The sequence below is a fragment of the Bubalus bubalis genome, chromosome 11 (assembly GCF_019923935.1).
Source record: "Bubalus bubalis isolate 160015118507 breed Murrah chromosome 11, NDDB_SH_1, whole genome shotgun sequence".
NCBI lineage: Eukaryota > Metazoa > Chordata > Mammalia > Artiodactyla > Bovidae > Bubalus > Bubalus bubalis.
The window spans coordinates 21636325-21657438 of NC_059167.1; the positions used below are offsets into that span (position 1 = coordinate 21636325).

At 46.7% G+C, this 21114-nt stretch overlaps 1 protein-coding gene across 6 annotated transcripts in view; it reads right to left on the reverse strand.

Annotated features, from left to right (window-relative positions):
* Nucleotides 1-21114, reverse strand: part of SMOC1 (SPARC related modular calcium binding 1) — a 146849-nt gene that overhangs the window by 43567 nt on the left and 82168 nt on the right. For all 6 annotated transcript variants that reach the window (XM_044924595.1, XM_044924594.1, XM_044924593.1 and 3 more), the window contains 2 exon segments: nucleotides 12990-13089; nucleotides 10839-10886 (listed from right to left, as the gene is read on the reverse strand). In XM_044924595.1, coding sequence (XP_044780530.1) covers nucleotides 10839-10886; nucleotides 12990-13089 — 148 coding nt within the window.

Here is a 21114-nt window from a genome sequence, read left to right on the forward strand (position 1 = left end):
TTCTTCGGGAAGTGATGGAAATGTTCTCTGGTGATAGCTGTACTTCTCTACAGATGTTCTAGATTCACTGAATTGTACATTTACTGTGGGTAAATTTTATGGTGTGTAATTATAGCTTAATAAAGATTTTAAAACAAAAGAGGGACAGAGTACCAAAGCCATCACAGATACACCATCAGGAGGCAGGAGCTAGATTATTTGAGCAATCCTTAATTTGGGGGGAGACTCTTCCATAGAGCGTAAAGAAAAATACATCTGAACTTCAGTTTACACATATGCACATGATGAGTTCACGTGTGTGTATGTTCACTCTTGGTGATTCTTACAGACCTGCAATAGTAAGACTTTATTTTTCTTTGATGCCATAATACTCTTCTTGCTGGAGGAGATGGAATACTGAAAAAAACCCAATTCAAAGATGATCATTTCTCTTACAGGGAGAAAAGGTAAATTTGGAAACATTAAAGAAAAATAGGGGTTTACAGGTGGCCCTAGAGGTAGAGAACCCGCCTGCCAATGCAGGAGACATAAAAGACAAGGGTTTGGAAAAAAAAAAAAAAAAGACAAGGGTTTGAACCCTGGGTCGGGAAGATCCCCTGGAGGAGGGCATGGCAACCCACTCCAGTATTCTTGCCTGGAGAATCCCATGGACATATGTAGATAGAAACATAACACTCATTATTCCAAATGATGCAGTCCTGAGATTGGGCACAGAAATACAGAAATCTTAAGGCTGACTTAGGATGTTGTGAAGCGCCAACTCATTGGAAAAGACCTTGATGCTGGGAAAGACTGAAGGCAAAAGGAGCAGGGGGCACCAGAGGAACAGAGGATTAGATGGCATCACCGACTCAGTGGAGATGAATCTGAGCAAATTCCTGGAGACAGGGAAGGACAGGGGAGCCCAGCGTGCTGCAGTCCATGGGAGTCGCAAAGAGTCGGACACAACTGAGCAACTGAACAACAGCCAACGAAAAATTAGTCAAACCTGAGAAAATTTCTCAAGGATGTTGTCAAGATCAAGAATAATATGTGTTAGCACATTTTGTAACACTCAAGAGTTCCTAGCAGGTTGCTTTCTTCATCTATTCTTGCCACTGGCCAGGGCAGAGGAAGTCACCAGGCAGATAAAAAGAGATTGAGCTTCAGTGCAAGGAAGTGATTTGTTCAAGACCCCAGAGGCAGTGGGCAAGTGGTGCTGGCAACTGCTCAGGCCCAGAGCAGGCATCTGGCCTCCCCCAAAATTCCCCGGCCCCCCAACCACGCCTCCCCTTGCAGGTGCAGCCCCAGAGACCCGCAGCCCCCGCACAGGCCCTGTAAGCCCATCCAGACAGTGGGTTTGTGTGACACCACAATTCCCTGCCCTGCGAGAAGGCCTGGCCCACGCACAGACAGCTGGAAGTCACTTCAACCCCCAATGACACTGTTCAAAGCCTCCTCTGTTTGGCTTTTTGACTCCTGATTGACATTCACTGGCGAGTGGAGCTAAATGCCGCGCTGAGGACAATGTTGACCCGCTCTGACTATTCGCAAGGAAAGACTTTTCAGAATAACAAACAAAACAAAACAAAACCCCCAAAACATTGGTGTGCTTAAGGGACTGAATAGAGCCCAAGAGGTCCAAGGAGGCAGGGCCGGGCCTTTCAAGGGGCTGGCAAGTCCATTGAGGAGTTAATTGTTTGGGTGTACAATGAGTTTATTCTGACCACATACAAAGAGCTTTCTCTTCCAGGTCCTTCAAAAGCAAATGTGTCAAAGGGGCCAGAGGAGGAATCTGTATTAATGGCATCTCTTGGGGTCTTGAGACTGAGGAGCCTTGGAAAATGAGAGAAAAAGAAACCACCACCCTCATCCCGAGATTCAGAAAGTCTCTCAATGATCCCAAATCCCCTTCGATTCTTGGGTTCTGCCCAAACCCTGGTCCATCACTGGTCACCCTCCCTCTCGGATTCATTCAGGCTGCAAGACATGGAGATAAACTTCAGCCCAGTAGAAGTGTTGGAAGGTTCTTGCTATTGAAGGGACTACATTTATTCCTGCGCCATCATCCCCCTCAGCATGTGACTCAGATCCAGGGTGAAAGTCGAGACGACTTATTCCGGGCATCACAGGGAGACAGCAGTGCCTGTTTACAGAAATGTCCCTTAAGCACCTGGCCCGAATCGTACCAGGGGGAGGAGGGAATTGTTAGTTAACCTCAACATTTCCTGAGGTCCCATGACCAAGGCTCAGCAATGTACTCTGAGCTGTCCTGATTCTGACCATTGAGAACACAAGTTATCTGAGTCCTTCGGGTCCTTTCCAGAGTGAGAGATCAGTGCTCTACATTCTGCCTACCCACCTGCACCCTCCTTCCCAATACAAGTGAAAACAAGCTTAAAACTGTCTTTTTGCAAGCAGTTCCCCACATCGTCAAGCTCTTTCTTGAGTAAGAACAGAAACAAAGGGCTGGTGAAAAGGGTAAACCAGAGACGGAGGAGGGTGGTGAGAGGGCTGGGGTTTAGGGGATCAGTGGCACTGGCAGCAGCAGAGCTGGTTCAGAGCTGGGTTCACCCAGAGCCTGGGCTAATTTTTTAAACTAAAAATGACTTTGCAACAGGTAATTGCAAACAGAGAGGTCCCATGTACCCTCCACCCAGTTTCCTCCCATGTAGCATCTTTACAGTTAGCATAATTATATAGATAACATCATAAGAGTATAATACGAAAATCAGGAAATTAATACTGGTATAATCCAGGGGCCTTATTCACATCCCACCGGTTTTGTGTGTACTTGCTCTGGGTGTCTGGTTGGGTGGGCGGTGTGTAGCTCTATGCGATTTTATCCACGTGCAGATTCATGCAACCACCGCCACGGTCAAAATATAGAACTAGTCCATCACTACAAAGATATCCCATGTGCTATCCTTTTATAATCACACTTCCCCTTCTCCACCTCATCATTCACCCTGGTAACCACTAACCCTTTCTCCATCTCTATAATTTTGTAATTTTCAGAATGTTATATAAATGGAATCATGCAGTAGACGATCTCTGGGGGTTGGACTTTTTCACTCTGCCTAATGCCCTTGAAATCCATCCAGCTGTTGCCTCAAGTGTCAACAGTGTGTTCCTTTATGTTACTGAGTAGTATTCCATGGTGTGGACGCACCTCAGTCTGTTTCACCCATTGAAGGACGTTTGGGATGTTTTCACCCTTGGCTATTACAGATAAAGCTGCTGTGACTACTTGTGTACAGGCTTTTGTGTGGACATAAGTTTTCATTTCTCTGGAATAGATAAGCAGAAGTGCAATCACTAGATTATATGGTAAGCATATGTTTTGTTGTTTACTTTTTTAGGAAACTTCCAAAGTTATCTTCCAGAGTGGCTGTATCATTTTACATTCTTATCAACAAGTTATGAAAGATCCAGCTCCTCTGCAGTGACATTTGGTATAGTCACTATTTCAGCTCTTCTAATAGGTGTGTAGTAATTATCTTACCATGTTCTTAATTTGCACTTTAAAATTTTTGATCAAAGTATAGCTGATTTACAATATCACGTAAGCTTTGGGTGTACAGCACAGCAATTCAGTTATGCATATATATATGCATATTCTTTCTCAGATTCTTTTCCCTTATAGGTTATTACATAATACTGAGTCTAGTCCCCTGTGCTATGCAATAGGTCCTTGTTGGTTAATTTGCACTTTTTATAGCTAATGATGTTGAACATCTTTTTGTGTGTTTATTTGCCCTCTGCATATGTGCTTAGGTGAAAAGCTTATTCAAGTATTTTGTCCATTTTTAAATTAAATTGTTTTTCAACTGTTAAGTTTTTTAGCATTCTTTATATGTTCATATGTCCTCTGTTAGATAGGTGGTTTGTAAGCATTTTCTCCAAGTCTGTAGTTTTTCCTTTCCTTAACAAGATATTTTGAAAGCAAGTTTTCAATTTTGGTTAAGTCCAATTTATCAATTAAACATTTTTTTGAATCACATGTTTGGTATTCTAAAACACTAAAGCTCAAGGTTCATCTACCTATAAGTTCTAAAAATTTTCTCCTATGTTTTCTTATACAAGTTGTAATAGCTTTAGATTTTACATTTAAGTCCAAGATCCATTTTGAGTTAATTTTTGTATGAGGTGTGAGGTTTAGGCTGAAGGTCTTGGGGAGTTGTTTTTGTTTTTGTCTACTGGGTGCCCGATTGCTATAGCACCATTTGTTGAAAGGACTATCTTTACTCCACTGAATTCCTTTTGCATGTTTCAAAAATCAGTTTGCCGAGCTTGTGTAGGTCTATTTCTGGGTTCTCTGTTCTGTTTTGTTGATCCTTAGGTCAACAGACAGTGAAAATACTCTATATGACACTATAATGGTGGATATACCACTACTCCTGTGTCTATTCCCACAGAGTATATGACGCCAAGAGTGAATCCTAATATAAACTGTGAACTTTGGGTGTTAATGATGTGTCAATTTAGGTTCATCAGTTGTAACAAAGGTACCCACTCTGGTGGGGGCTGTTGATGGTGGAGAAGGTGACACGTGTGGGGACAGGGGGCATATAGAAAATTTCAGGACCTTCCTCTTAATTTTGCTGTGAACCTAAAACTACTCTTAAAAAACTAAGTCAAAAATAAAAACAGAATAAAATAGACATTTAAAAATATGGAGTCACCACATTTGTTTAGATGACCAAAGGAAAGCAAGGATTGAAAATTCATAAAGGGTCATGAAGGGAGTAAAATATTAAAGATATCTTGGTTAAAAAAAAAATCACATACAGTGACTCCTCTCACTTTCTTTTTAAAAGTTGTTTCAGCTACTCGAGTACCATTGCCTTCTCTGGGAGATAGTAAAAGACAGGGAAGCCTGGCGTGCTGCAGACCGTGGGATCGGCAAGAGTCGGACCCAACTTGAGGACTAACCAACAACAACACCATTGCCTTTCCACATAAATTTTAGAATAAGCAGCCCTTGAACCTCATGGTTTTCCTTCAACAGGTACCGGAGAGTGACAACTCCTTGGCCTTGACCACAGGAGCTACATGGCGCTTAGGGCTGGAAGAGTGGTTCAGATGTGGCCCCAAGGCCTATCTGTCCACCCACAGGCTGATATCCCTGCCTCCCTCCAGCTTGCTGGGCCACACTTGGAACTGAACTCATTCAGCCAAGGAACATATCCTCAGTGGCCAGGCAAGCTCGGAGCCGTCCCCTAGACTTCGGGAGCCCCACAAAGGTACCAGGCAGAAGAATCAAGAACTTGCCAGTGGACCATGCTCATCCCAGGCAGCCTCCTCCAAGGGTCTCTCCTTAGAGGCTCTAATCCTGGAAGCCACTGGCCAGGGCATTTGGAGGAGCCACCTGCCATCCCTCCCCTGCTTCCCAGTATCCCAGCATCTAGAAGTCTGTGCTCCTCTGGGAGGCTTCCCCTCCATGACGATGCCTTCGACAAGAAGAGGCTAAGACCGTCAGAGTGTGAGCTCCACAAGCTGAGGGCTCTTACATTTCACCCACCACTGGGTCCTCAGGGACTGTCACAAAGCTGGCACTGAAGTCTCAATGAATATTTGTTGAATGAAAGAATAAAACGGCCACGTATAAAACACCAGCGGTCACTAACAACACCGGGGCACTCGTTAGAATCCACGGCTAGAGGGCTTTTCCAGATCACAAACCCTGTTTCCTCTCCACTCCTTGGAAATCAGGTATCCTCCATTCGTAAACTTTCTTTTGGAGACCACAGAATAGGGGCTGAGATGGAGGGCGGGCAGTTGAGTAGATGGAGCTACTCCCTGCTGGGGGAGTAAGGAACTGTGGGTAGTGGGAGATGAGGGGCAGACGTGAATACTCAAGCACACTCGTGCACACCGCTTCTGCAACTGATCTCTTCGAAGCTGATATACTGATATGCCAGGCTTGTCAGGGTGGCTCAGACACCAGCCCCAGCAGCAGTGACCTGCATGCAGAGAAGAAAAGGGCTGCATCTCATGGGCCTGGAGCTACTTAGGTGCAGTTTGTAGCAGGCACACATCAGAATGAATGGTTCACAGGGAAATCCAATGTGAGCCGAGGTCAACACATAGAGGTCATCAGTTGCCCATCTCCATTCAAATCCATTCAAATCCAGACCAAGCTGGAGGGTAATCAGACTTAAGCCATCTGGTGGCAAGGCTGACAGATCACCTATGAATCTAGCCGCCCTCTCTGGGCTGAGAGAAGAGAAAAAAGAGGTGGCTGGGAAGAGGTGAAAGACACGTGAACGGGGTGACATTCTGTGTATAGGATGCTCTGAGACAGCTGACTCTGCACACCTCCACCATGTTCGAAGCAATGCAAGGAAACCCCTTCAGGTGTACTTAACCCCCATGAGAGCAGAGGCTGGAGACCACATGAGCCCCTTCATCTGGGAGACCTACCATCCATCATCCCTGCCCTAAGTACATCCCTCGGCCCTGAGAGGGAGTGCTGATAGCTCCACCATTTGAGTGACAAAGGTCTCCAAGCTGGCATCAACTTGTAGACCAAACACCATGAGAGATCCTCAAAACCGAGACCCAGAGACGGACTCTGGAAAAATAACTGTGATCCATTCTTCACTTGGAACACATGCTATGGAGCAGTCAGTGGAGGGGCGGGGGGGTGGGGGGCGCAATAAAAGAAGTCTCTATGAGTTGAATTTTGGAAGTTCCGCTTCTCTCCAAGACTGGCTTGACAAATACAGGAGCATGTGCAGAAAAGAGAGCAGTTTTCTAAATGTTTTTATTCTTCTTTCACTTTCCTTACACTGCTCACTCCCAGAGCTCTTAGAAGTAAGAAAAGAGTAAACTGCAGAAAACTCCCTATGACCCTAAATTTTCATTGGCCACGTATCCTAGGCGCTCCGGAGAAAAAGTTCCCAGAAACTGCCAGAAATCATTGTCCAAGTCCTCTCCCACTAGTCTCCCATTCTTCACCTGCCCCACCAACACCCCACTGGAAGCTGAGAACATCCTTACTGCACCTCATAAGCAATGAAGCCTAGGACCAGTCGTTGACTCTGTTAGGTTATCCTGGAAACTCCCTCAAATTGCCCACATTTGTTAGCATCTAGATCCCTGAAAGAGGCACCTCAGGAACATCCACAAGCCCTGGTGGGCCAGGAGAAGCTGCTCAAGGTAAAGTCACCGTTTCTAAATCACATTTTGCTTCCCAGTCACTTTTCTACTTCAATGGAAACCCCAAATTCCTTCCTCTCAATTTCTGTAGCTTTCAACTGTTTTAGCAGCAGATGGTCAGAACTCAGGGGTTGCTGGGGGGTCCTTTCCTCTCTTCTGATATTCCTCTGTCAGCATCAATAAAACACATGTGGATGCACGTGTGCCCCCACCCCCACAAAATGCACACATACCCCTTCCATCTCTCTCGGAGGGTGAGGACCATCAGAGAAGGGACGGCTGCAGGATGGGAGTGTCCCAGATCAATGGATATTTGAAACTCAAACACATGGCCCGGGACCTACCCCGCATGTGTTAATTACCACACATGTGCCCATAAAGGAGTCCGGGGAAACACAAGGGGCCCAAAGAACAGAGCACAGTGAAGACATTCCAGGGGATTAAGTAAACAGTCTGAAGTTCTGACCCTCCTCCTCTCCTGCAGCACGTGCATCTGGGTAAGATAACCGGGCCTCCCTCCCTCCTTCCCCCGACTTCTCCCCTCAGGCCCCACACCTGTGGACCCAGGAGCAGGAGCGACCCAGACCTGCTTGCTGGCCAGACGCCTGTGACCTGCTACCGCCTGGCCTCTCTCCCTCTCTCCTGCCTCCTGCTATCTCCCCGGGCCTCCTCCCCCAGCCTCCTCCCACTCTGCCTTTCTCCTCCTTGCCTTCAGAGGACTGATTCCTGGCCGGCAACCAGACCCTCCGTCACACAATACGCCTTTTCATTCCTCCCAGGCGGAGAGAACCGATCCCTCCAAGTCCGGTCCATGGAGCATATTCAAAAAGGCAGAAGGGTAGGGAAAGAAAGAGCTGGGTGTGCTCCTCCCCTGCTCCCACCCCCCCAGCCCCCACACACACATACACCCAGACCCCCAGCCTCGCCTCCTTTCTGGACGTCCTCTGGGCCGAGCATCCCTCTGGGCAGGTCTCTGGAGCTGCGGCTCTCAGGAGATGCCTTCTGGGAGACCCCCCATGTGGGCACGAGCTCAGACAAGGGCCCTTTGTGTCTTCCCACCTGCTGCCCTCCGGAGCACATTCCATTCTCAAGTGGCAGCTGAAGAGGCACCTCGGCGGGGCCGACACAGGATATTACCAATGCCCTCTCGCACCCTGTCCCCATTCAAACCCCAGCTTCCTGGACAGGTGTGGCTTCAGGTGGGCCTTCCTACAGGTGGCTTCTCACTGCCCTACCCGTGGCAGACAAAGAGAAGAGATTCAACACCTCTGCTGTGGTTCAGTTGTGTTTGACTCTTTGTGACCCCACAGACTGCAGCATCTCTGGGAACCCTCCAAAGTAGAAGGAAAGAGAGGCCACTGGGCAGAAGTCAAGTCTCCAGGGGGCAAGTGAGCCCTAGCATCTTTCCTTCCCCCCTGCCAGGCCTTTGCACCAAAGAGGAAGCCCCTACACCACCATCTGGGACACAGGAACCCGCTGGGATAAGGGAGTGAAGAGGTAGGAACTTGAGGCTTCACACTCTATCCACCCTCCTCCCTGGAGGAATCAGATTCCCCTGCCTTCTCCCACCTGGATCAGCAAGAGCCTGCTGTGAGCACAGTCCGATTCCTATTGTCATTCACAACATACAAGACAACCTGGGAAGTTATTTCCTTGTGCAGTTTAAAAGCCAGATCCTCTAGTTGGCCTTTCTTGGGGCAGGTGCTTCATCCAGCATCATGCACTCTGTTCCCTTTGGTGGGGAAAGTCTGGGTGGTCTGTTCTGCATGGCTGCTCTTTCTTTTTCCTACCACCAGGACCTCATGCCCAGGATTAAAGCTTATGCTCCTGAAGACTTCAGTGGCAACAAGCAAAACTGAAGGCAGTTCCCTTTTCCAACCCCAATCAATTACAGGCAGACATGCCACTCACAGTGTTGATGATTTCAGATCTTTGCAGGAAGAAATGTTTATCCCCTCTCCTGCCTTCCCTCCTAGAAGGGAACCACCAACATTCAAGGCTGTCTCCCTGGGGCTGCGAAGTACTTTCTTTTTGCCCACTTACTCATTCTAGTTTGCTGGTAGGGGAGCAGCCCATTGGGTCCTTTGGTCCATAGTTTCTAGAAGGAGGTGGTATCACCAAGCTCTACTCCCATATGTTCTTGGAGCACCTGCATGCAGGGAGAGCAGGTTCTCCAGACTCTCAGTTCCTCCATTCAAGCAGGGGGACTCTGCCTCCTCTTTGGGTCCCCACGGAATTAGCTGGGGCAAGGGCCAGGGCCTCACCCTGGTCTCTCTGTGACTGCAGTGTAGGATAAGCCTGCTTGCCCTACTCTGATCCCTGCAGGCCCAACTCTCCATATAGCTCTTATGAGCATGAAGCTCCCAAGGCTCAGAGTCAAGTAGGAGGGCTCAAACTCAGCTGAGATCTCCCACCTGGGTTTTACCTGAGACCCCAAAATGAGGCTTCTGGAGTGTTTGCATGGGCAATAAGATTGAAACCTGTTTTCCATGCAACCACCAGCTGTCTGTGTGTATGCTGTTCTGGAGGTAAGAAGTGGTGAATCTTAGCGTCTTCCATACTGGAAAGTATGGTCAGCACATCCCAGAGGCCCATTCCTCATGTCGGTTGGTCCACTAACCAGCACTTAGATAAATGCCCTCATCAAGGCCAACTGCACAATTTGTAGGACCCAGTGCAGAGTGAAAAAGCCTTTTCTTCAAAACACAGGAGAAAGGGTGCCATGAAAGACACTAAAGTATTAAGTCTGATCCTCTCCTCCATGGTCTCTCTCTTGATTTGTCATGGTGTTTTTCAACTCGTTATTTATCATTGTTCTAGGTAAAGAAAGGCTTCCCTAGTGGCTCAGACAGTAAAGAATCTGCCTGCAATGCAGGAGACCCAGGTTTGATCCCTGGGTTGGGAAGATCCCTTGGAGAAGGAAATGGTAACCCACTCCAGTATTCTTGCCTGGGAAATCCCATGGACAGAGGAGTCTGGCGGGCTACATTCCATGGGGTGGCAAAAATCAGACAACGACTGAGTAACAAATACTTTCTTACTTTCTAGGCAAAGAAAAATGAAAATTCTAAGCAGGTTATGGAAGACCCGTAGCCCTCATCACAAAAGCCATCTGTCAATGAAGCCACAGTGAATGCGCACAGTACACGTGTCTCTACTGCCCACATGCACGCTTAGTTGTCCCATTGCACTGCACTGACAAAACCCAAGTTCAAGGGCAAAATAAGAATTTCGAGACCACAGCTGCCCAGGTCACATGCCCATGGAGCATCCTAGTCTTAGTGAAGAGACTCTGGATTGCCAGAACAATTGTCAAGGAGACTCAAAGAGGCAAAAAAATGCTCAGATGGGTTTCCAAAAATGAAGAGTCTGGGTAAACCTGGGCATGCCTGCCTTCGCTGTGCTTTTCTGTTTAACGCTTGCTACACACCGGTAGTTGATTGACTGAACTTCCCAGGAACCAAGGGTCTCAGGGTCCTCGCCTACAATGTGCACTGCTCATCTCTCTCAGAAATTCTGGGAGGTGATGAACCTTACTTACCTCCAGGGCTTCTGGGAGGGAACAGAATAAGAATGCAGATTCTCTGCAGGGCACTTTTAGCTTTCACCCCAGGCTCCTTCCATCTTGTCCAAGAACGCCTGCTTGGACGGGCTTTAGAAGCAAACATTTAGATAAAGCGTGAAACTCCACTCACCTTTCCTTCCTGAGTTACCCTGGCTCGCGGGCTTATCGGTGACCGAACCTTGGGTGAGAGGGGAAACAAAAACACAGACGTTCAGAATGCATCGCGGTTGGTTTCTTTCAAAGAGTTGGTAAAGCCTGCTGTTAGGAGCATATGGTTATGTATATAGATACTGTATACACAACTAGGAACATTATATACAAAGTGAGTACATACATACATGTGAGTGGGGTTTGTTTAACATCAATGTCACTGGTATCACAGCACTGTTGAGATGAACCATGATTTCCAGGCTCCCTGGCAATAGTTTTGAGCAGATTTTTACAAAATTCCACATCCACATAACTCCTTTGTTGAACATTCCACTCACTGCCCCCTCGCCTCCACTTCCCACCAGTTCCACGTTCTGAGCCACGTTCAGTCAGTAGGGCCGACGGCAAAGAAAACCCCTCTCACTGCAAATGCAGTGACTGACATCCCTTGCTGGTGAGGGCAGGAAATCGGCGATTTTCCATCTGCATTAAGTAGAAAATTGTTGGCCCAATTGTACTGAATGGGCCAAAATAGTCTGAGGCATGGAAACAATTTTCTAGACGCAGCCCGATCCTCAAGGAGGGTGGGTAGCGGGTGGGTTTGGCCAAATGCGGTGCCCTGCATGTACTCGGGTGCCCTGCGCCCCCATCTGACAGTCCTGAGCCTGCCGCACCTGCCTTCCCCGGGATGCCCTGCCCCACGCACGCAGGGCACAGCCAGCTCAAGCATGGAACGGCATCAGGGGAGGTCCCCACGACAAAAGAGAAGAAATCCATCCCTGTTCATATCCGATCCCTTCTCCATATACAAGCTTTGTGCGAATTCAATTATATTACCCTGCATGACTTGTTTCTAGCACATTTGTTTGCTTTAAATGAAACTTTCCAGGTCATTTGCAAGAAGGTTTCATTCCTCCCCCTCCCCACACCAACCCCAATTAAGGTTTCCAGTTTCCATGTAAACCACAAATAAAGTAAACTTTCCTTTTTGGCCTGCAAATTTTGGTTTCCTAATGTAGATACTTACTGCCCTTTCCACTCACTCTTCCCCTTATATAGCAGGGCTGGTCGAAAAAAATGAATAAATTTAGGGGAAAAAGAAAAATGTTAGGACAGGACTGCTGGAGTTTGGAATTTCCCATAGGCGTTAGAATAATGTTTTATACTTTGCTTGCACTTAAAAATTAAAAATACGTAAATACATAAAATCTCATATACACAGATTACAGAGAAATAGGAAGCAGCTGGTGGGTGGGACAGACTTTTTTTTAACATGGGCTGAGCTGCATAGTGAATTAAGGGAGTGACTTGAATTTCCTTACCATCAGAATGGAAGTGTGGGGCCTCTATAAATCCATAATACACAATCCCATAAAACTGACCTAAGAACAAAGTTTCTCCAGGCCCATAAAGTTGGAAATAGAAAAGACTTGATTTTTCCTATGGACTTACTAGGAGGGTTGCTATGAAAGAGTGGTTCCCAAATTTGTCTCAGCATCAGAACCACCTGAGAAGCTTCATAAGCATGTAGACTCCCAGTCTCAATCTAGACCTACTGGATCCAAATATTGAAGGAGAAGCCTCGACATTTGGGTTCTTTTTGAATTCCCCAGGCACCACTGATGACAGCCGGATTTCAGGGCCACTGGCACGAGTGTTTTCCATCACTGTATGTTACACCGGTGGCAAGCATATGGCAACATAGACCACAACTTCCCTCTCCTGCACCCGTGAAAGGCATCACTAATTGCTTGACATAGCCTTTGATGCTGAACTCCCGTGCAGTCTTGAAATCCATCTCGATAAAGTGTGCCTAGGGTCTCTAGCAACCTAGAGCACCCAAGCTATAAACTTATAGACCGTGCTCTCTCGAAGTTACAGCTGATCCTTGGGAAAAGAGCAATGAACCAGAAACCTAAACTCAAAATAAAGAAATACATACCCAGGGACATATACTGACCCTATCATCCAGCTCCCAACAGAGCAAGCATGTTCAGGTGGACTCCTCCCTGACCAGGAAGAGGACTCATAACCACCAGCAGTCTTTCAAAGGTCCACCCACAGATGCAGGAGACCGGCCAAGGCATCTCTCTCCAACCCTTTTCTTTCTTCCCGCCCTTCCCTACGGTACCTGAACATACAGGAGTTTTATTCTGCACAGAAGAGCCACTGATGGGCTTCCCGTCTGGGGTGACACACCAGCAGTACCCGGTGTAAGTATGGCACTGCACCTGTTCGGGAAGTGGGAAGTAGAAAAGAACCATAAGTCTTGGGTCACAGTATCAACAGTGGCCTCCCATCCGTTTCAAACCCTCCCCCGGCAAGGCGGAGCGCTCCTTCCACCTCTCTCTCCAGCAGCCCTCCCCCAGCATGTCCCTTGAAGATGGGCCAGAAAACACCGTTTTCTGCGTGACTCTCAGGCGCAACCACAGCCATTTCCTTATGACATTTAACACTTAATCTCTTACACCACACTCAGAAATGTCCACTGCGTGTCCCATCTCTTTGTAAGAAGTTCGGATTGGTGAACTAACTTGGCAAGTACAAGTTGGAATGTCATCGCTGTAGGTTGATACAACCCTTAAGAAGCAGAGACAAGTGAAAGGCTTTTCTTCTTTTTCTAGCTTTTCCCAGCATCTGTTCCTACAGTCCGCTTGCCTATTGATCACGTGACTTTCCCAAGAGAAGGCCACACGTGATGGGGCTAAGACCACTTGGGGCTGCAGGTGCTAGTTCTAGATGCCCTGCTGCACCACGGCTTGATCTTCTTCAAGCCTCCATGGTCAGGTCCATGCTGCCTGGGAACAGTACATAAAAACGAGGCTTTGTGCTTCATTCGGGGTCACTCTTCTTTCTCTTTCAATAGTTGTCACTCTGCTCACCTCCTCCACCGCACCCCACTATCCCTTTTCCACCCACTTTCTACACAAATCTGGGCATCAGTCCCCTGCTTAAAATACCTCAAAGACTTGCCATCAGACTCAGGGTGGAGATGATGTTGATTTGTATGAGCTTAGGGATCCCCATGATCTGGCCCTGCTCTCCCCACATCCCCAGGTCTCCACATATCCTCCATTCCAGCCACAAGCAACTTGTTGAGGCTCAGAAACACACCCTAGTGTCTCATGATTCTAAGCCTCTGTTTGCTTCAACCAGTCAATCTTTCCGGAATACCATTCCCCAACCCATCCCAGCCTACTCCCAAACCTTTGTCTTCCCACCTCATTCAGGATACACCTTCTCCTTAAAGTGGTCCCAGGCTCCCTACGTCCTCCGCCTCCTTCCTCTGACCCTCCACACAGCCTGGTTCCCCTAATTCCCCCTATTACAACAAGCCTGATGATCTGTCTAGTCTATCTCCCCCATTAGACTGTGACCTCCCAAAGGCAAGAGACTGAAACTTGGCTGTTTCTATATTCCAAGCATCTAGCACAACGCCTGAGATTTATTGTAGGCATTTGATGAGTTGAATAAATGCATGCATTATCATATTTCCTGAATTCTTGGTCTCTATCCATCCTAAAAATGTAACATCAATTTAAACAGCCCTGCCACATTAAATGTAGACCTCAATTACAAGATGTGTGCCATTAAAGTGTGGGGAAAAGGTGCCTCTTGGGATCAAGGACATATCAGAATCGAGCATACAAACTGAGAGGTGAGGGATACAGGGTACAGAAGGAAAGGACAGGTCAGACAGCCTCTGTAAAATCCGTAAGTTATCAGCAATTCAGAAAAGCTACAGAAAAGACTTCTGCTCTTGTGACGGCACCAAACACCACAGTTTCCCCCAAAACTAGTTGCTTCATTATAGACCTGCACTCAGAAATTGGGATTTAAGAAAAAGACGCAGGGCATCTCACTACTACCAGTATGATGACTGTATAATTAAGGCATTTACCTGAACCATGCATGCAGGGAAACTGTGTTCAATGCCTTCACCAAAGGACCACATTTCACTCCCGCTTCATCTCGTGGAGACAAGCCCTGAATCCCAAGATCACACTTGCTACCCCAGATGCTCACTCAAGATCAGTGTCCTCTGGCAGGTTAGTGCTACCTTCCAAGGAGGCCTAAGGGTGGAATGGAAAGCAACCCAGATATACCTGGATTTGAATCCTGGACCCAGCCAGTTATGGATTTGGCAGTTATGTTGCTTAGCTCTTTGAGCCCCATCTATAAAGCGGGGATCCTAGCACCGAACCTGGAGGGCACTGGCCAGGAAAACAGCGAGTGTGAGACAGTGCCTGGCCTGGGCCGATGGCTGGATACGGCTGGGGCAAGATTGCTCTCGGCTGTGTCAGAGAGCCTGGCCAGCCGGCCTCCAACGTGGGCCCAGACACCCCTGGGCAGCCCGGGAGACTCTGGTGGGGAGTACTCCCGGAAACTTAGAGTCCACCCCTTCAGACTCAGTACGGCCCTCAGGGGACGGCTCCTCGCCAAGGGCAGCATTTTAATGGGGCCTGACTGGCTGCTTCTTCCTCCGTGGGGAAGTCTGTCCCTGGGGCCAGTGGCCACGCTGACTCACCCCTGGGCCCCTTGGCTCTCATGGCCAAGGCCAGCGTGTCTTTCTTGAGGATGGTACCACCCCCTCCCCCAAGTCCGGCTCCTAGACAACACGGAGCGCCCCTCCTCCTGGGCCTGCAGAGTCCCTGCTGAGGCTGCTGGGGACAGAAGCACATGCCTGAAGAAGAGACAGAGTCCAAACCTTTGTTCCAGGGGATATAATCTGACCTTGGGGCTCCGAGGGTCCCCAGGGCCACATGCTACCTGAGAGTACCCGCTGTGCTCCTTTGGACATACAGATGCTGCCTCCCAGCCCCCACGCCAGGCCCACAGGCCCAAACACAGCCCCGCTTTCTCCCCAGGGCCCTCAGCATTTTCCTCAGACCAGGCTCCAAGGAATAGACTCCAGACGACAAAGTCCACAGGCTGAAGGCTGCTTCCAAGTCCTTCAGAGTTTTACAACTGAGCTTGAATGAGGAATTGTTGCCATGTTCCTCTGAGGCTTGGAATCCACAGTTATGGGCACACCTGCCCCAGGTGTGCTGCAGAGGAAAGAACAACAGTGAACAAAAGAAGACCCAGAGGACCCAGACGGCTGCAGGAAGCACCCGGCAAGGTCACTTTCCTCTGCTGAAGGATCTCCAAGTGAATGGACCCACAGTTCTCCACCTACAGGCTGTCTGCAAATTGTCTTGAGAAGTTTCCAAGATGTCTTCTTGAAGAAAAAGAAGTCATATGAAGACAGAAAGCAGTGGTCACAGAGTCAGACTGTAGCCTGCATTCCTTAACTAACCAGCTTCACCACTTCCAGTTAACCACTGAACTTTCCAACCCTCTGCAGCCTTGAAAAGGCCTCAGACTGTCCATGACCATTTAGAAAGAGGGAGATAATAATACCTACTTCACTCAGTTGCTGGGCGGATTACACTAGATAATGTAAATAAAGCACTTAGCTCACATGGTAAGTGCCCAGTTAAACTTAGCTATTTATTTTTATTATCATGGTGTTATTTTTTTAGCCAACTATCTGCACTCAAAGCACAGCCAGATTCTCCAATGGAAACTAGAGAACATTCTATTCCAACCAGCCCCAAGGGAAGGGGCAATTTGAAATCAGCAAAAAGTGTGAAAAAGTTTGAGTAAAAGAAGGGGCAGTTTATTTTCATATAGAAATACTTTCATTACTCTCAGAAGAGAGAAGTAACATTTCTTGTAGAAAAGCGATCAGGATGTAAATTATAATGGTTTATATATACATGACCAAATGTTAAATCCTACCTAGTTTCCCCTCTTCCCTTGCAAACTTTATTGTTTTAAATTAATAAGCAATCCTCCTTGTTTAGATGGTGACTGCAACCATGAAATTAAAAGATGCTTGCTTCTTGGTAGAAAAGCTACGGCAAACATAGACAGTGTATTAAAAAGCAGAGACATCACTTTGCTGACAAAGGTCTATATAGTCAAAGCTATCATTTTTCCAGTAGTCATGTACAGATATGGAGTTGGGCCATAAAGAAGGCTGAGCATCGAAGAATTGATACTTTTGAACTGTGATGTTGGAGAAGACTCTTGAGAGTCCCTTGGACTGCAAGGGGATCAAACAAGTCGATCCTAAAAGAAATCAGTCCTGAATATTCATTGGAAGGACTGATGCTGAAGCTGAAGCTGCAATACTTTGGCCACCTGATTTGAAGAGCAGACTCATTGGAAAAGACCCTGATGCTGGGAAAGATTGAGGGCAAGAGGAGAAGAGGGTGACAGAGGATGAGATGCTTGGATGGCATCACCGACTCAATAGACATGAGTTTGAGCAAACTCCAGGAGATAGTAAAGGACAAGAAAGCCTGGTGTGCTGCAGTCCATGAGGTCACAAAGAGTCAGACACAACTGAGCAACTGAACAACAACACCTTTGTTCTATCTGCCCCTGCTCAAAACACCAGCCCCCAATTCATGAACTTTCAGGCTTAATCTATGTGAAGAGCATGGACCAAGAGGAACTGACAAGGTAACTAGCCATTTCTAGGGTTTGGCATCTAGTTCAGTTTTCAAATCTCAGGGTTGTTCTAACCACAAAGGTATAGATACAAGCCATGGCATTTCTTCCTACCCCACTCTGGAACAACCTTGAGAAGGTTAAAATGTCAACTGATGGGTCTTCCTTAAAAGACAAAAAGTGTTTTTACATCAATCTAAGTGAGGCTACTCTCTGCTTAGACTGCAGTGTGTTCTTAGGTAGGAAATTTCATCTCTGACTCATATACTTAAATATTTTTGGCAAGAAGCCCTTTGCAAAAACAGCCCAGTGGTTTACTTCGGGTCAACCTCTCTGTCCAAATGAAGACAAATCTGAAATTATTTTAAGCTTGTTAGTCTTCAACATTAGCCCGACTTGTGGACACCTGGGAAAGCGGGAGGCCAGCACTGCCAATGAGTGCAGTTGAGTAACTGATGAGCAGAGAACAGAGCAAACACCAGCTAACAGAGCAAAACAAACCAATGGGGGCATCAAAAGGGAGGAAACCATGAGAAAAGCAAAGCAGACGATGGGCCATATGTGCCCAAGGAGCACTCACATGTCACACCCCAAATGGAAAACACCACTTTCTGTCTTTACAATGATTTTCCAAACACCGCCATGACTGAGGCAGTATCTCATTTGGGTCTCAAGTTCACCCAGTGTGCAAATCCTTCATAGGAGAGGTGCATGGAGCAGAGGTTATTTGTTCAAATATCACAGCTAGTTCATAACAGCACAGGAATTCAGATCCCAAACTCCAAGCTCTCACAAAATTTCAGAATTGACAGAGCTGGAGAAAAATCTAAAGAGATCACTAAAGAGATCTCTAGAGAGATCACTAGTCTCACCCAAACACTTTACAAATGGGGAAACCAAGACCCAGAGACAAGAGAGAGAGCATGATGGCCAGTACCTAGTCCTGGCAGACGGGACTCCCCCAGACCTGGAAGGGAGACCAAGAAAGGCCTGGGTCCCAGGGCTGGTGTATAAGGGAACTGCCCAGGTATCTTTATTCTTTGTAATTCTCTGGAAAATGGAACTCTTTTGAGGGAGAAGTGGAGGAAGTGGGATAAATATTCAAATCAAGAGCCTTTTGCTCCAGTTTGAGTGGAAGGCCATTTCTGGAGTAGTTCGGATGACAACACGGGGGCCTCTGCTGTGCCCCCTGGCCAGCCTGCTTTCCTCTAGCTGTTCTTGGGGGGCTCCTTGGACAGGGTCACACCTCACATCTCAAAGTAGCTTATTTGTTGTTGGACTTTTGCTGTTTTTCCTACCAGCTTCCCTAGGAGAACAGTCTCCCCAAGTGTGGCTACTTTCCTCCCTTCTCCTGGAACGTGAAGCTGCTGTTCCTCCATCTTTCTATCTGTCACTTTGCTATAGCGATGGATACAGTTGGTGCCCTTTGGAGTGTGACCAGGAATTATTGGGGATGAAAGGGTTCTCTAGCCAAATAACTTTGGATATATTGAGCCAAATAAAATAAAAAGATTTGTTGATGGCAGGACTTCTCAGAACCTTAAATCAGTTCACAATTCAGCTCTAAGAGGAAGATACCATTTGCAGCAATTCCTAAACTTCTTTAACTGTCGGAACTTCCCTTAACTGTGAGTGAGTGAACCCAAATCCCCCTAAAACTGAGTTCCCCTGCTGAGTTTATGATTAATCTCTCTATCCAAAACTTTATCCCCTTTCTGGTCCTGCTTGTATTCCCCTCAGAGGGTAGAGGAATATCAAAGGAAAGGTGGAGTTGAAACTGAACAAGACCCTGTGTGGCCCTCTCAGGTATCAAAGCCCATTCCTTGTTTGTACAAAAAGGCTTTAGTCTCCTAGGCCTTCCCTGAGTTCCAAAGAGCAGACTCAAGCAGTTACTAACTAGGGAAGTGAGAGAATGCAGAAACAAAGGAAGAACAGTCAAGCAAGAAAAGTAATGATAGCTTAAACACTAGGTCTTCAATAAAACAGAGCCCCAGCTCCAGCTCAGTAAGAACCTAGAGAGGTGAGATGGGGGGAGAGGTGGAAGTGATGTCCAAGTGTGAGACGACATAGGTAAACCTGTGGCTGATTCATGTTGATGTTTCGTAGAAACCAACACAATACTATAAAGCAACTATTCTTCAATTAAAAATAAATAAATTTTAAAAAACAGCCCCAGTTCCTCCTCAAGGAATCTACATAATAATCTGATGCATATCTTTGGGTTGTTTTGCAGAAACTATGACCTCCCACACAGATAGATGGATGATGATGACTGCCTGCTGACCACAGCATACAGTCCCTAGACTGGACGGAACCAGACATTGATGATTAAGATCCCAGAAACATCACTCTATTACCTCGCCACCAACCAATCAGAAGAAAGTCCACAAGCTGCAACCTTCTTTCCAAATGTTGCTTTTAAAACGCTTCCCTGAAAGTCATGAGGGAATTCAGGTCTTCAGAGAATAAGCTGCCTGTTCTCTTTGCTTGGTGCCCTGTGATAAATGCTATACGTTCCTTCACCTTAACTTGGTGTCAGTTAATTGGCTTTGCTGAGCATAGGTGAGGGAGCGTGAACCCAAGTTCAGTTCAGGAGCATTCTATGGTAGTATTAGTGTTCTCTGAAACATGCTTTTAAAAAAAAAAAAAAAGACAGTATAATGATGTGCAGGGCCTTGCCATATTTCTCTTTTTCCCAGTCATACTTTCTTACTATCCAGGTATCAGGCTTTCATTTAGTTCACTCTTCTTGAAACAATTTCCCTCTGGCAAATCCCCACCTCCTTTTCTGTAATGCTTTCTCATGTTCTATTTATTAAGAAATCCATCTTGAATTGCCTCAGACCTTCACTGACAACTGGGGTCCCCTCCAAGGCACCTTCAACCCAGTGGCTACATCCCTCCCACATCCCTTTTCTTTGTGCTTCTTTTGTAAAACAGAAAAATGTGAACCATATGCAAAAAGACAGGCTTGATTCAGCATTCTTAGTAGCAACTACCAAACTTGTAATGAAATGACTACTATCATGTACAGGAACATTTCCCAGTGGGAAAAAGTTAAACTAAAAGCAGAAGGCATGTGGATATTGCTCTAACTCTCCTTGGCAGTAGGATTATGAAACATATTTTTTTCTTTAATCTGCCAGTTGTTCCAAAGCAGTTAGTAGGTTTTTTGGATTAAACTAATGCACAAAGTTAAACATCTTGCTGTAGATCTACCCAACAATTTAGTCTTAGTGCAGTATTTTCAGCAGGCATATTTTCCTTTCTTCTGCATTCCCTATAGGACCTCTTGTAGGAAATTATGTTTTTCCATTGGTGCCATGCACCCTAGCTGAATGACTGAGTCTCCAGCCCATCTGAGGTGGCCACTTATCCCCCTAGAACCTCTCTCCATCAGAAGCTGCAAGAGAACATTGCTTATTGCACAGTAAGATCCATGGGGAGGGCTTATGAAAACAAATTGCTAGGCCCTGCTCACAGAGTTTCTGGATTCATTAGGGATGGAGTCAGCTGGAGAATATGCATTTCTAACAAGTCCCCAGGTGATGCTGCTGCTGCTGGTCCAGGGACCACACTCCAAGCACCACTATTTTAAGAGACACTTCATCACGCCATCCTTTCCAGCATTTATCATGAAATACTCAAGAAACAAGCACTTTTCTAGGTGGGAATTTGGGAGCAAGGGGCCGTGGGACAATACTTCTTTCCAAAGTTTTTCTGTTCCAATTGTTTTGATGACACGTGGTCTTTTA